Here is a 17147-nt window from a genome sequence, read left to right on the forward strand (position 1 = left end):
ACATGAGAAACATTTACTAAAAACTTAAGAGCCCAGTTCTTTTAGGAAAATAATGAGCCATATTTAAAAGGTTGGCATTAGATTCCACAGCTTAGAGGAAGATTCTGGGGGGAAGTGAAGTCAGTGTTTCCCCTTATCTCAAAGGGTCTCTGTGGAGTTTTAGAACTGTAGTAGCACTATCGATCTGTTTTTCTGAGTGGGTCCCGTTATCACACACATGCACACACACACACACACACACACACACACACACACACACACACACACACGCACACGCACACACACACACACACACAAGTGACGCTGTGCACATTCCTATAAATAGATAGGACTAGAGCCTACATTTCCCTCAACAAGAGGTTGTGGTTTTACAGCAGGTTGTGTCTCCTCCTCACCATGAGGCTGCCAGACAACCAGGTGAGACTGCGCAGTGACTGCACCTGGACAAAAACAGTTCTGTACATAATCCCTGCAAAATCTTAATCTGCCGTTTTAACGTTTTGATTTTTGCACGGATTAAACAAACAAGACACAACCTGATGATTTGTGATGTTTAAAGGTCCTGCTAAGCAGATTACTGCTGATTGCAGCTACACATTTACTGTACAGAGGTGAGAATGGTATCGATCTTCTCATCTGAATTGGGAAGCAAGTGAATATTTTCTCAAAATATCAAACAGCTTATTTAACCTTGATGCCTTCAGATAACTCAGTTGAAATCTCTTGATCATTGTCCCAGACTTTAACAAGCTTCCTTCAGAGCCACAGACGACATTTTACAAAAGAATCTAACCTAACAGGTTAATCTGGCTCAATAACGCTTCTAAAAACCTAACAATTAGATAAAGGTTGTATGACAGCAACTCTTTCCATAACAGACCATTAAAACTGTGAGTTCAATATCCATTTTGCCACAGATTCATGAAGTATTCATGTGTGATTTGAGACTGTAGGGCCTTACCTTCAGGCCTGTATTGAGCAATGATGGTGACGGTCTGTCCGGCTCTCTTCAGCGCTGCTGCCGCCTGTTCATGTGTGGCATTCCTTAGATTCACTCCATTCACCTACAACAAACCAGACAGAGGCAAACTTAGCAAGAAAAAGCCTAGAGTAGGTCCCAGAGGTGCATCACCTGGAGAGAAGGTCTTCCCTCATCATGTGAGTGCCTTACATTAGTTAGACTAGATAATAACATGTATGGAAATGATGTGATTTTAACTGCTGATTTGAAATAAGCTCCTTAAGAGGAAAGTACGTTTTTTAGCTTCTGTTGAATATTATCTTTATATATAATGTGTAGCAAAGTATTTTTAGACAACACGCAGCACTGAAATAAAACAGGCATCTACACTGGGTTCTGAAAAGGTTAATAAGAGTTATGAAATACAAGTCAAGGGATTTAAATATGTAATTTATTGGATATTTTATTGATTTGCTAAACTCTCTTGTCTGACAGAGCGCCGCTAAGCTCCCTCTGAGTAGTTATGAATTTAATGTCTTGCTCAAGGACATTTCAGCAGGGCAGATGTTTGCTGCCTTTCTAAACACTAGGCCACCTTAATTCTATCATCATTATTCTGACAGCAGGAGTTGGCTGAAAATCTTCCAGTAATGCCTTAAAATTTGTCGCAGTTGTTAATGTGAATAAACAAAAAAAAAAACCTGAGGGACAAGATACTGACCGAGAGAATCCGGTCGCCCCTCCTCAGCTCACCACTCAGGTCAGCCGGCCCTCCTGCCAGGATGAAGGAGACGAAGATGCCTTCTCCATCCTCCCCGCCGACGATGTTGAAGCCCAGGCCTGTGGAGCCTTTGTGCAGCAACACCTTCCTCGGCTCCCTGCCAAACAGAGGGACAGAGTCAGGGCGAAGGGCAGGACAGAGAGCACAGAAGAGCTGAGCAGAGAGAGAGAGAGAGAACTGAAACAAAGAGCAGAAACAGAGGGGTACACAGAGGCTGTTTCACATAAACAGCCATCTTTTATTGGTTTACACTGCATATGATGATCCAAAATGTCGAGTGCATTGAGTTCTGGCAGCAACAAGCAGTGGGCCTGCAGATCTTTTTCTGTAGATCCTCTCTGTATATATGTGAACGTGAGCGCTTTAAATAGAACTTTTAAATGATTCATCTACAGGACACTATTCAGCAGTAGAAACAATGATTAACCATGTAATAATCATGCACTGATCATATTGCTAATAAAAATAACTTTGATTAGTTTGATAACCACTTGGATAGCACTGTTCACTCATTACTATGTCGGCAGTCACACCAGGAACCGCACGACTGGCTTCAAATGCATGTTATCTATTGACTGTAGCACTTTCTGCTTATGCATAGCAATCTCATGGAAATGCACACACATCTGCACACTTTAACACCCACTCACATTGATGTACGCAGACACAATGAGCTACCTCCTGCTCGACAGACTCGCTGGAGCTCTGCTTTAGCTTTAGCCACTATGACTCATCCTCCAGCAGGATTTTCAGACTGCCTCAGTTTTAAGATGCTAGAGAGGCCAAACCGCTGCTATGGTCCAGCAAAAACCCTCTGAGAACACACTTCACATGAGTGCAAACACACACACTCCAGGAAGCCCAACATTAGATTCACACACACGCTCATACACACATATACAAATACACACATAAGTATACGTGCATGCACATTCGTAGGCAAAGACACAAACACACAGTTTTCCTTTCTTAACAGAAAACACTGCATGGTTCCTATTAGTGGTCTCTAGCAGTACTCAGCCTGCGGTCTGCAGGAACAATTCCTCCTCAATCCCTAATGGCTGCTCTCGAACTGTTAAGACCATTTTCCCAGCGATGGCAGCCGAGGCAGCATTCCAAACTTTCAGAATCATACCCATGACTGACTGGAAAAAAGTGCTGATTACTCCACTAAAAGAGACGAGGGGCAACAGAAAGTCCTAATGGTGAAACGGTTTAACCAGACTGTTAAACTGTACTCGTTTACTATTAACTGAACTTAGATGCAGAGTTTTTTTGTAAGACCACTAAATAAGATGGATCAGTAGCAACACAGTGACTCTGGGTCTGCGGTATTGTCTTACAGGTTTGTACTGGGCAGAATCAGGGACCGGTTAATAACAACAGTACTAACAAGGCTTTAAATATTTGCTCCAGTCCTTTTTTGAATAACCTTTAAAAAAAAGAAAAAGGAAATAAATTAAAAGTGGCACTTGCTTTTAAATAAGCAACAACAACTAATTTTCCTTAAAACAATTCAAGCTTGAGATAACCTTGCTTTCCATCTTGAGCTTTTCATCCCAACTCGACAGGGCACACAGATCTCCATGGTTACCTTAGGATCCGGATCCGGTGCTTGCTTCTGAAAGAGCATTTCCTAACTGTGCGTTCAGGCAGCCTCCTCACCAGCGACATGGAAGATGAGATGTTGACCGTGAACATGGTGGCTACGGCACATTGCTCAGCTCAGCTCAGCTCAGCTCTTACTCCTCGACCCCTCTGCCTCTCTGGCCTTCCGCTGAGAGAGGGGCTACAAATTTAGAAGCTCCTGTGTATGGGGCCTGATGTTCCCTATCTCATCCTTGTGTGCTGTGATGGAAAACAGCTCTTCTTTGGCCTGTCACAAACGCTCTCTCCCCATCATCACTAGCAAGGCAAGACTTCACACTTAACCCTACCGCTCCCGTGCAAATCATCTTTGTTCTGCTCCACAGGAAGAAGCCAATATCACCCCTCACTCACATCTGGAATAACCAGGTCTACACCGGGACTCGGGTGTGTCGGAGTGGATGTTATCCAACTTTGGTCCCGTCATCTCTGCTCTGATGCTGCTTGCCCCCCCCCCCCCCCCCCCCCCCCCCCAAACCTCCACCCCCCCCAACAGCACACCAGCATTCCTGTCTGTTAGCCTGGCCCTCTGGAGACTAGGCAGACAGATTCCCAGAAGGTCCTTGCTAATTTGTCAGAGTGTAAACAAACTGAGGAGCTCACGAACTGACTGTCTTGACTTGAAGGCCTTTGATTCGACGCCCCCATAGTCTGTGACCTGGTTGCACACTGGACAACAAGCTAGATTTCCTAATGCTGGAGTATTTGAACACATAAGGCTGGCAGCCTTTTGGTATCTTCTAGTTGTTCTCCACAGGAGCAGTGTGCACGTGTGTTTCTTCATGCACTCTTTGCCAGTAGGATGTGCATCACCAGGACATTTTGATGGAAAGTGGGAATGAATTCATACTCTTTAAATACAGCGATCAAGTCCTCCCACCCTATCACAAGACCTGCCTACCCCCCCTTCCCCCTCTTTCCCTTTTCATCCACACCAGGAATGTAAACAGTCATAGAGCGGTAAAATTCTCTCTCTGCCCAGCCATTTCTCCTGCATCTCTCCCCTAATTCAGAACCCACCACCTCCCCCACTGCTGTATTTTCCCTTGTCTGTTTCAGTGTTTTCGCTGCGGCGCTCGTAGCTCAATGCTAAAGCTGTGACTGGATATCTGGGCTGCAGGGTTCAGCGGGTCACGCTGCCCTGGACTCAGTCCAGTAATTGGCTCTGCTTGGTTGATTAATGGTGGACACTGCAGATGGACGCCATTTTCCACAGACAGACACTACCTCTCGCGGCACTTTATCTCTCCCTTCCGCCGAATGGATCACACCAGCTTATGTATAGAGGCGCATACAGATAAAATTAAAATGCTGCTTTATCTCTCTGCCTTTTCACTGCTTAAATTTCAGCCATAGAGTTCCTGTATGCCTCTTCTTTATGGCCTGCAATTTTCCTCTAATTTCACAAAGGGAAAAATGTATTCACTGCTAAGGTGATAGACAGTTTAAGATATTTCATGCCTCTCACTGTGACTAAGAATAAAATCCGAGCGATGAATGATTAACACCTAGGATGAGTACTCAGCTGAATCTGCTGTGATTAGTTTTATTTTAAACTCCCCTTTGTGCTTTTGCATCTTTTAAAAACGCGAACCAAAGGTTGAAGCATTCCTCGTTATTGATGACTGAATTCTTGCGCTGCCCAGTCAAAGGTTTTGTGTGTGCATGAGACACATAAAGTTACTGATTAGCTCACCTGCTGCTGCAGTCCTCCAGCTCCTGTATTTACACAAGCTGGGCCTGAACAAAGCAGCCTAACTTGAAGCATTGTTGTGTATATCTAACAGCTCCAGCCCCGACCGGCAGAGAGGAGCTGCTTGTTTAGTGGTTGTGCTCAGTGTCACTGCTTCACGTAGATTTATGTTTACACTAAACATCCACATTTAAACCCGGAGCTTTTATCTCTTATCCAGTCCAATGTGGACAGAAACAAGACTGCAGGGGAGCTATGTACAGTACTAACAAATGTCCAGAAAGGGGGTAATATCAGATGGGGGGGGGGGGGGGGGGGGGGGGGGGGGGGTGTAGGGGGGGGTGTAGGGGGATGTGTCTGTGATGACACCACTGAGGGGGATGTGCAGATGGGCAGAGGGCTGATAAAAGCTCTGACTCATTTCTCACAACCAGCCTGCTCCACTTCTGCAGAAGCCTGTGCTTACTATAGCATCCATCTAAAATAACCCCTCCTGGTTGGAGCCAATGGGGAGGCTGCTGGGGCTGAAGGGAGGTGTCTGCTATCTGCCTGTCAGTCTGACGGAGCTGGATGCTCATCTGCTGTGATTGGGATCAAGTCGGTTGTCGGACATGATGTCCTCCGAGACTGTGCCACTCTTTTCCGATTCCACAGCAGACATGACACACAAACCCACTGGAGGAAAACAGGTGCATGCATGGTCACAGCGTGCAGGCCGTCCTCATCTGTCCTGCTAATTTATGACTTGTCTGGTGCACAGGATGTATACCCACAGGTATATGGCCGTGTCATAATTGTGCTTTGCATTGAAGCACATGTGTGTGCTCATATGTGTCAGCGCATTATGAGCAAATGTGTCAGTGTACAGTATGTGTGTGTGATTGGTGCTGGCAGCATGGGGGATGAGAGGGGTAAGACCTGAGTGCATGGCCTGGTTTTCCCAGTGTGCAGATGAATCATGACAGCTGCAGGACTGTCTGCTGCTACTGGTCTGCTGGCCCGTACCGGATCAGGCTCTTACTCCCCGTTACATTTATGGTAACAGCGAAGCTCGGTGTTTATATTTACATACACTGAGCAGCAGGCAAAACATTCCAACGCTGCTCAGCAGAATGTTTGTGCTGGGTGGCTCCCATAAGCCTCCCCATCCTCCTGCACCGTCCTTTCCTTTAAACACCACACCCTGCCTTAAGTTACAGCCAAACAAAGACCAGAATCTGCCCTTTTATCTCTCTTACACGCACAAACTCTCACAGGAAAACACATATTTGCATATATGTTACACAATAAAAGCCACATTTATCACAAACACATCACATGAAAGCAATGGTTCATAGAAATACTGGGGCATTCATCCATGAGGTGATGCACGATGGACAAGACTGGGGATATAGTGCAAGTAAATAAGTGAAATAAAATCAACAAACAGGAGGCCTTTTGCACATTTCGTTATGCCAAACAGTGAAAAAACACAAGCGCTGCCACAAATATCATGTATTATTATTGTCTTCAGCAGTAACCACCAGTGAAAGTAACTTGGCCCAAGATAGAGGCTTCGTTTTATCGATGCGTCCTGACAGATGGAATTGAGCAGCTTGTGGGAGCGTGAAGCCCTTTCGGCTGCACTCCTGTGGAGATGTGTTTGTGAGGAGCAGGTACGACTCCATTTTAAACTGCGACGAACAGGGCTCCTTTGTTTCAGACTCATAGATGGAACAAGATCAGTAGAAAATTGATGGACAAATAATGACTACGGGTAAACCACTTAAAACATGAAAAGTAATAAAAGCAGTGGGTGTGTCGTAGCAAAAAAACAAGAGAAAGAAATAATACGCTTATTTCTTTCATTTATGTTCCACAGTCAATTTGCTGTTTAATGTTTGAACACGTTCCATGTGAAGTCGTAAAAGATTAAAAACATAAGTCAAATAGTCACACAAACAAAAAAAAGCAGCCACACACTTAAAGCACCAGTATATAAAGACACGAGGTGGGGAAACATTTACATGCAGACATACAGACAGAAAGAGGCAGAAAGAGGATAAATAAGCCAAAAGAATCCCCTGCTTGAAAGTGACAGCTATATCAACAGAGATATCATCCCACCCTCCCTCTGTTTCCTCTCCTTCTTCCATCCATGGCTCCTCTCTGTCTATTTCTTTTTGTGTATTTTGTGCACAAATGTGGTACAACATACGACTGGTGAGGCAGGTGGCCTCCATCCCTCTCTGGCCCTACTCCTGTCTGATGCCAGATCAAGATGCTGAGCTCTAGAGAGGAGGGTTAGCTAAGCAAGGCGTGATGGACTAGGTTAGTACCTGCCAGAGAAGGGGAGCGGACCTTGGCACAAGGGAGCAGGGGAAGGACAGAAGCCTCTGTAGAGGGCCTGGGGCACCTTGCTGTCCCCAGGTTTGTGGATGACACTGTAAATAGGTTCAGCCCTGCTGTGGGGTACAGGAATCACAGTGAACGGGACAAGTGTAGGACACAGATAAAGCACACATACCAACAAAGATGCGACGAATGCACATACAAGTCATGTAGACAGCTTGGACAAGGACATTACAGGGCCACACAGCTAACACTCATACAGTTACTCCACAACACACAGACACGTATAAACGCCTGCATGCAGTCACACACACACACACACACACACACACACACACACACACACACACACACACACACACACACACACACACACACACACACACACACACACACAGGTAGAACACAGCCTCCTCCTCAGAGCTGTGGGTTAAGATGAGCCAAGGCCTCGTGGGAGACTCCAATCAAGCCCCTATGAATGCTACTTCTGATCCAGTACTTGAATAGGAGGTCAAAGGTTACACCTCAGTCAAAACAAGTACAAGTAAGGTCAAGAGGCCTCTCTCAGCACACAGCCACCACACTCTGACCAGCTATTATGTAGTATGCACCACTATGGCCCTGATGAGATGAAATATGTAAACTGAGCATTTGCTTTGCTTCGTCAAAAACAAATATGTACACGTATCATCACAGGAACCATGACAACGCCTTTGAAACAACAACAAAATGGAGGCGGCTGAGAACGAAAAGAAACCCATGCAAATTTAAAATCATAGTTTTAAAAACTAATGTAGCCCCATACAGTTGCTCTACAGACATGATTCCTTAAAGACAACTGCACCAGCAGGTACGAACAAGGCCTTTAGCTGATCTCCAGAGCCAAACTCTGTGCTGTGCTTTAGTTAAATCTACACTCATAGAGCTTGTATGATAGTGATGTATGGGAGGAGAATCAGTCATGGAGGAACCGGCCTGTAACCTACCTCGTGAAGTCTTCCTCCCCTAGCATGTGGCCGGGAACTGGCGAGTACCTGGACGGGGTAACCTGGGGCGGCGGGTACACTGGCTTAGGCTCCATTGCCCCCATGTAGTTGTGGCTGACGTGGTTGTCCACCATGGTGGGGAAGGCTGGAGGGAGGGCCAGGCCAGTAGGGGGAAAGAGAGAATGATTACAACACAGGCGCAACAGGAACATAGAGTAAGACTGACACCTTCGCTAAACTAGGAAAAAAAAAGAAGGTGTCGGTCGGTGTCTCTCTTTGATCCAGACTGAAGAATCTACAACTGCTGCCACAATGAAATTCTGTAGAGAGATTCATGGTCCCCAGAGGAGGAATCCTGCTGGGTTTAATCATCCCCAGCAGCTCAAAACTTTCTTTTCTCTGTTACATCAGCTTTTTGGTTTGAGCACTAATTAGCAAATGTTAGCATAATAACTAAGATGGTGAACATTATACCTGCAGCCTGTTAGCATTGTCACTGAGAGCATAATAACATGCAGACATTAGCATTTAGGTCAAAGCACAGCTGTGCCTAAGAACAGCCTTACAGAGCTGCTAGCATGCTGCTAGCTCGAGCATCTTTGTCACCTTAACAATTGTATGAGGAAAATTCTAGTTTCTAACAACGCAAGTCTTATTCCTGAGGTTTTAAACATCATTACTATGTCTTGTGATAACATCTTAGTTAAAGCAGCAAAAAACATGAGCAGTTTTAACAATTTAGCCGTTTTATCTAAACCACTTTATATGGAGTAAAGAAAAAAAAAAAAACTGTATGAACACAGCTACAGTGGGTCAAAGTCAGTGTGTGGGCTCTAGATGTTGATACTGGACAGTTTAGGTAATCATTTCATTTTCTCCTCCAAACAACTTTGCCCAACCTGAGAAGCTTTTTCAAAACTTGTCTGATCATCTGACTTCTTGTCTCTGTGTTCTCAGAACTTAGCAATTAACGTGGTGATAACAATGATATTATTAGCAAGAGGGATAGTGGCCAACACTACAAAAATAAGACCCAGGTTGTATAAAACCAGAATTTCCCTCTAAGGAACCAAAATGGCATTTAGGAAACTGGCTTTTTAAACATGCAAAATTATCTCCTGTCTCTGTTCTGTCTGTGCTAAACTCTACACAATACACAACTCGCACTGACTGATGTAATCTACACCTGATGTTTTAAATCTGTCAATCCTCTTATCACCTGAGAGGAAAAACGGGGGACATTTCCCCAAAGGTTGATGTAGTCTTTGTGCACACAGGGAAAAGCAGAATCACAGCGTAAAAACACACCTCTTTCCCCTGAATTCACATTCTTGATGGAGGCAGCTGAGCATGACAAAACAAGCATTTTAAATCCAGATCATCTGAACACGGGCTGTACTGTCAGGGAGGGGTTAAATCTGCATTAAGGGCTTGTTTAAACCCCGACAACTGCAAACATTTAGAACATACGAAAAGCCCTCAGCAGCCCCCTCTAACACGATATCACTGTTCTGTGGAAATTTGAGATGCTGCAGCTCAAGATCGTGGGCTCTCATGAGCAGGTGGGATGTGAGAAACCATCCACACTCAGTGGGAGGCAGAGAACTGTGCTTGTTGTTGCTGTGGGAAGGAGTGTGTGTGTGTGTGTGTATGTGTGTGTGTGTGTGTGTGTAAAAGCAGTCTCTACATTCACTATGTGGGTGTCTGGGCATAGCAGTTTTGGGGAGAGAACAGTGATCCAACACAAAAATTCACACAGGACAGCTGAACTATCTCTGATAAAGATAAAAAGATGATTCCCAGTACAAACACACGGACCTTCACTGATAAATCACCCTTAAGCTTACATCAAACATTTTATATTAATAAACCAGTTCTAGCTTTGAGGCTGCTGTGTATGTACTAAGGAAAATAAAATGTAGTTTCTGGCTCAGACAGCATCTGCACTAAAAGGACGACACCAGTAACAAGAAGAGATAGATACGTACTGCTGGAGTAGTCTGGTGGGGCGTACATGTCATTGAGATGCACAGGTCCTGGCTTGGCCACCTTGAGGTAAACCATGTCAGAGGTGTTCTTCAGTGCAGCCACTGCCTCCTCATGACGCACGTCCTGCAGCGTGTTGTTGTTCACCTGAACGCCACGATTGTCAAGAAAAGAGGGGAGGACAAAATCCTTGTATCAACACCTCGTGTCTTTGCTGCACAGCGACAACATCGCTCATCACACCAGCCATCACACCAGCCAACACAATAATGAATCATAGCTCCAATGTATCATGAGATTTTCGTACATCTCAACAAGCAGTGAAAGGTTGGTGTGGTGTGCAGCATTAACAGGTCAAAAGCAGAAGTTTGAGGTTTTAAAGATGCTCTGAGTCTGAGACTCTATTCCCTGGAAATACAGAGTTAGTCAAAACTTTCTGAACATCCCATATTTTAACAGTTTTAGTCAGTAACACATCAAGAGAGAGAGAAGGGAGGAGCAGGTAAAGTTTAGTATGTGAACTGAGAAACTTGAAATTCAAAATGCCACAGATCTTGATCACTCTATTTAGACATTTCCAGTAGATAACACACTATACTGTTTAATTGTGCTGCAAATGATGTAGTCTGCTGCTCTCAAACAGAAGCTGTGAGACAGAGAGCTCAAAAAATATTACGATAGTACCGGTAGCTCCAAGACAACTTTTGTTTTCTCAGACGAGTCGCATCTCGCTTATTCTCTGCATCAGTGCCACCAGTTGTTTGTATTTTATGAGCTGTCCATGAGAAAGTTCAAAGTTCATTCATGCAGCATGATGGCTGCAAGCTGCCTCATTCGAGATGTAAGGAATAAAATAAAAAGTCACTAATGTTGTTCCCATGTGTTTAAAAACTTTAACTGGTGTCACATTTGTATTTTAACAGTGTAAAATGATCAGTAAATGCTGATGTGTGCTGTCTCTCACTTAGCTTAAAGTAACAGGACGGTGCAACCAACCAGATAATGTAGTGTTCACATACCCACCCACCTACAGCAATATGGGTTTATAATCAGCAGGTCTACTAACAACTACTGCTGAATTTTTGTGAACTAAATGAGTTGATTTTAAATTTGAACAGTCAATATGTGACTGAGTCAGAGGGAGGTGCAGGCTCATACAGCTAGCAGGCGATCTCCAGTCTGCAGCCGTCCGTCTTTTTGGGCAGCTCCTCCCTCTATGATCTTGGTAATATAGATGCTGTTGTCTCCTGGGATGTGTTGGTTCCCGATCCCTCCAGCGATGCTGAATCCCAGCCCTGGTTGAGTAATACACACGGTCAGATAGTCAATACATGTGCACAGAACCACCTTTCATCTTATACATTTTTAGATATATTCCATGTCTGGGTCTGCTTCCTCTGAGCTGAATAGTTTGCTGCCAAAGTCTAGTCTTAAAGTCTATTTTTGCAAATTTAATTCTCATTCATCCTGGAAAAATGAGTTTACCCCATACTTATATCTGCAACTGTAACAAATTTAGCATTGCATTCATTCCCAAAACGAAAACAGATGAATGAAAATGAACTTGTGTATTTCTCTCTAAGTCTGCCCCTGACCTTTGGGTCCTTTCAGCAGGTTGACTTCCAGAATCGTCTCGGGTGGGGCCTGCCTCCGTCGCACCAGCAGCCGCACCACCGGCCCTGCCTCCTTCAGGGCCTCCACCGCCCGGCTGTGAACCACATCGGACACGTCCACGTCGTTCACACGTAGCACGCAGTCGTTAACCCTGTGGAGGGAAAAGTTTTAATATATTTAATCACACACGCCAGCTTGTCCGTCAACAGATAACAGCAGTGGAGTTACATCACTGCACAAACCCTAGCAGTGTAATCACAGACTACAGTTAAAAAAGCTCCACACTCCATATCATAATTTTATGCATGTTTCAGGTTTTGGTTTTCCAGTGAATCATAACTTTGAGGAAACACACAGAGCCAAGGGGCAGAGGGCTGTAGAAACTCTGCCTCCCACACAGCACTGCCTGGCGGGACACGGTGGTAGTGAGCAAGAGGAGGGAAAGGAGGTTAGAGAAGAGAGAGAGGACGGAGAAGGAGAGGAGCTTGGAAAGAGTAGGTGGAAAGAATAAGGTGAGGAGGGTAACATGGTGAAGAGGGGAACTTACCCCAGCCGCCCATCCATAGCAGCTGCTCCTCCTGGGATAATCTTGGTGATGAAGATCCCTGGATCATCAGGAATGTGGGGATTGTCTATTCCTCCAGCAATGCTAAAGCCCAGGCCAGAGTTCCCCTGCACACAGGTCGTGATTGGCATTTTCAGTCGGGAACAGTAAACAACACGCACATGCAAACACTCCCAACGTGGGCTCAAGGTCAGTGCAATATGGCTCTTAAGTGTATTGGTATCTCAGAGGAACATGTGATCGATGCAGACTGCTCCAGGGCTTTCTCCAGGCACTTCTGATGTCCGTTTTCATGGACACGTGTGTCTGAGAGTGTGTGTGTGTGTTTCCTTGCATGTGACAAATGATAATGCCATGTATTCCATTAGAAGAGGGCACTTGATTCAAAATGTCACGCTTATTCCATCAATCCACAGAGAGGCATCAGTGGTGGAGATGCACTGTGTCAACAGAAAAGTGGATTTTTGATTTAAAGTAAAGATGAGTCGAGAAGCGTCATTTCTGTTGCATGATACAGAGCTTCTCATTCTCTGCGGGAGACAGAAACTACCACCACCTGTCGTTCCTGTTCCTGAAATGACAGAGGAACCTTTTGGATCCAGTGGGGCCAGGCACACTGCTGCATCTGACAGCCGTGGCCACAGAGACAGGCAGCAAACAAGACAGCTGAGAAAAGACTTCACTTTATTATTTTCTATAATTAATGAGCAACAGTCGCAACAAATTAGGACAGAGGGAGGCTGAGGCCTCCCAGTGTGCTGCTCTGGAGCAGAGAGGAGTACACTGGGCCTTACCACCAAATGTTAAACACCCACAGACCTTTTAAAGTGTGACTTTGCATAGTTTATTTAAGCCTCCTGCATGCAGAAATGCCACTTAGAGTGGAAGGGGCAGAGAGATACTGTGCATCTATCATGGGTTCGGAGGTGCATCTATATGTGGGTGGAATAATGAGAGCAGGAACATATAGCTCCGCCACTACAAGCTGACAAGTGCAGTGGTGCCTGCTGAACAATTGAACAGGAGAGCACTTTACATTTCTGGCGTCTGCCGATGACATGTGCATCAGGATTATGTATGAAGCTATGCCTCACTGGCATTACTCTGTGCTCGTTCTCACATGAGACATCACATACAAGACAGTCTTACTGCAGTGATGTAACAGCTGCAACTTCACCAACACACAGCTTCACATATGAGTCTCATATACAATCATACAGATTTAGATTTTTCTTCAGTTTTCATTTTCTTTAGGCTCAATGAGTGAAGACTGAGTAGCTTACTACCACCTAGTGGGGAGAAATCCATCCATCATCCAGAAATACATTCAGGAGGAATATGTAAATTCTTGGGAAAAAACATAACAAGTAATTGGTAAAGCTCACCCTCTCCAAAATGATCTCTTCGTATTTAAACATCCCATCACTGCCATTTACCTGCCAAAATAAAAATAAAAAACATAATGGTTAGTTACATCACTGACCCTGAATTATGCCAATTTCTAAAAACAGAGTAAGAAAAAAAGAGAAGCATGCAAATCTTTCAGCTAAATCCTATATCATATAATACAGAATAGACCTATGTACAGACTGAATACAGAGAACCGTGGAGAATAGGATGATTGACAAAATATACAGAAGATACATTCACCAGATTGTTTTACTGACTAAAAATAGCACCATGAATTTCTGATTTATTGCAATCAAAAGTGTCTTTCTTTCTTAAAATACATTTGCACTGTGACAATAAATGCGCTGCAGAATCCACATTCCCCACAAACAGGCCGGGTCAATAGGATAATGGACGTCGGTCCACATGGCAAACAGCATGTCGCTAACAGGAGGAGCCCGTTTTCACACACACACATAACCATGTTCATGCACTGACACAGAGATATATACAGTACAGAGAGAGAGGACAGATACTTACATAAGGGCCTGCATCTAGTGAGTCTGCGTTGACGATGATGGGGGGAGGGTTGGCCTGTGAATATGAAGAGATACACATTATCTCAGTGTGTGAGGCTGGCAGCACACAGACATACTGCGGTACACACACTATCAGTGGGGAGCAAAGTTAACGGATGCCATGGGAACGGTCGGTCAGTCTCCCTGGGGCTGTGTGTGTGTGTGTAGGGGGGTTTGTTGGAAAGGTGTGAGGACTGCGAATGAGGACTGGGGCAGAGAGACCGCTGCTTATTAACCGCCACAGCCAGACGTCCCACGGTCACCTCTTCATGAGCTTGTGTTCCAGCTGTTGGGACGATACGTTTATCCCACATCAGCTCGCCCTTTTCTCTTTCACTCCACACACAGAGATAACGCCACGTAGTGTCACAACCGTTCAGTTAGTACTGAAACACCACAACAGGAGAGGAATGTCTCATCTTATTTTTTCTATATGTCTTATTTTATTAGACTAGAACTTGCAGATTAATAAATGATATTACAGACTGATTTTAATAATCAAATAATCCTTTAAGCTATATATCAAGCAAAAATACCAACATTTACTAGCTTCTTTTCAAAGATAGGTTCTGGGGAATTTTGATGGCATTTTCTACTATTTTCTGATATTTCATAGATTAATTGGTTACTTTATTAATAAAAAAGAACTTGTCTCATTTGCAGCTTTTCTTCTTGTTTTATATAATTGAAAATGTCATATATTTGGGTTCTGGACTGAGACATGAGCAGGTCTCGTTGGCCATTTTTCACTGTTTTATGACTTTTCTTTAAATGATTTACTTGTAAAAACACTCACCACTTCCATTGATAATGATTCCTTAATGTTATCTTAGAAATAACCCTAAATAAAAATAAGATATTGTGATGTTTCTACTGCCATTGAATAGTTAGATTGTGAACCAAAAATTGTAGTTAATGTAAATTCCTGTTGAGAGTTTTCTTGACACTAGATGGTTTTAATGCTGTTTAATGCTCCCTTCTGAGACATTATGGGAAACACTGATTACTCTTCATGTTTTTGTTTTCTTTGGGCACATGATGAGGGTAAAATGTAAAATGCAGATTATTGATCAGCACTATTGATGCATAGTGTCCGTATCAGCTTTTAAAAGCCAGTTGAACCCAACTACAAGCGTTACATATCAAGTTTCACAGTTCAATACATTTCCCAGCTCAGCTCTATTGTGCCACCTGGTGTTTCTTTGCCCATTTCAGGCCTGCAGAGAAGCTGCAGAGAAGCTGCGGAGAAGCTGCGAGCTGAGACCTCGGAGGAAAGTTGTCCGAGTGGAAACAGAGAAGCAGGAGCGTGAAGGAGGAGACGCGCTGGTTGGTTCAGGAGCAGCTTGACGGTCGTCCTCTGGTACAGCACACTGGCTGTCTGCTTTTTATTGATTTGATTGAGCTGTGTGGGTGAGGGGAAGCTGACAGTGCTGCTCTGGGACCTTACACTACCTGAGGTCTAACACTGAAGGGAAAATCACTAGCTGCCACCCTCCCCCCTAAACCCCCCACCTCACCCAATCTCACCCCGTTACCTTTGTCTTAATATATGCAGATACTGCCTGTGTCCATCAGCTGATTATGATCTTCCTCCTAAACAACTCTACATTACATTCTCCTTGTGATGCGATGTGAACTGTGCTATTAGGCTGTTTGCTTGTATATTGTGTAACTGTCTGTAGTGATCTCTCTCAGTCTATAGCCCAAAAAAATATATGAGAGGAACACAGATCTAGAGACAATAAATCAATATAATACAATGATGTGATATAAGATTCAGTATCATTTGGTTTTGGTGATGTCACAACAGGGCTTTAAGGCTGGCTGAATAATGAAGAGAGAATTATTCTACATTATATTCACATTATTATTGTGAAAGTGTTTCAAAAGCCCAACATCACACTGTCATCACACTGATCGTATTAAAATCAAATGCTTGTTAAATTGTAAAATTGGTCACATACACACAGATATTAAAGGGACAGATATCACAATATATATACACTGTAACATATCATGTTGTACCATAGATTCTATAACAAATAATACTCAACTACTCAATGTTTCTATGTGTAGATAGACTTTCTATTTGTTTTTATAGATACAATTATAACACTTGGGGTGTATTTAAAAGGCGCTGTTTAAGGGTTTTCAGTCCAGCTGGATGAGGCTGCTACACCTCTGCAGCCTTAAACACCTTCTGAAAAAGATCTGATCCTTTGATCAAAATCATTTCATTTCTCCACAGCGAGTTCCCTGCTAATGAAGCTCCAGATAAACAGGAGCCGTAGATCTGACCTGCCCCTCTCGGCGGTGATGTGCTATGACTCTGGACAGCTGTGGCTGGGAACCCACCTCCACCCCCCCACCCTCCCTTCCAGTCAGCACAATCAGGCCTTCATTGTAGTCTGCATATGCACTAACAGATGCTCATGTCTGCGCTTGTGTTTGCACGGGCGTATGTGACTGGAGCTCATCGCTCATGAATGCTTTGCACTTTTTTTCCCCCCACCCCTTCATCTTAGACCCCAACTCATAACACACCCTTTGAAAATCCAGGTGAGGTGTTTGATAGTAAAAGCATCTGCAGCATCCACTCCACAGCAGCCATGTTAG

The 17147-nt window shown here is 44.1% G+C and overlaps 1 protein-coding gene across 4 annotated transcripts in view; it reads right to left on the minus strand.

Annotated features, from left to right (window-relative positions):
* dlg3 (discs, large homolog 3 (Drosophila)) overlaps positions 1-17147 on the minus strand; it is a 75166-nt gene that overhangs the window by 16393 nt on the left and 41626 nt on the right. For 2 of the 4 annotated variants that reach the window (XM_071457627.1, XM_071457628.1), the window contains 10 exons: positions 14494-14547; positions 13950-14000; positions 12547-12671; positions 11981-12150; positions 11544-11680; positions 10388-10532; positions 8400-8544; positions 7401-7526; positions 1683-1839; positions 962-1064 (listed from right to left, as the gene is read on the minus strand). In XM_071457627.1, the coding sequence (XP_071313728.1) occupies positions 962-1064; positions 1683-1839; positions 7401-7526; positions 8400-8544; positions 10388-10532; positions 11544-11680; positions 11981-12150; positions 12547-12671; positions 13950-14000; positions 14494-14547 (1213 nt within the window). The remainder of the gene's footprint in view (positions 1-961; positions 1065-1682; positions 1840-7400; positions 7527-8399; positions 8545-10387; positions 10533-11543; positions 11681-11980; positions 12151-12546; positions 12672-13949; positions 14001-14493; positions 14548-17147) is intronic. The other 2 variants (XM_071457629.1, XM_071457630.1) reach the window with 1 other exon arrangement.

This window comes from Trachinotus anak, unplaced genomic scaffold, assembly GCF_046630095.1.
Source record: "Trachinotus anak isolate AG129_WGS33_773 ecotype Australia unplaced genomic scaffold, CSIRO_AGI_Tana_v1 ptg000021l, whole genome shotgun sequence".
NCBI classification, from domain to species: Eukaryota; Metazoa; Chordata; class Actinopteri; order Carangiformes; family Carangidae; genus Trachinotus; species Trachinotus anak.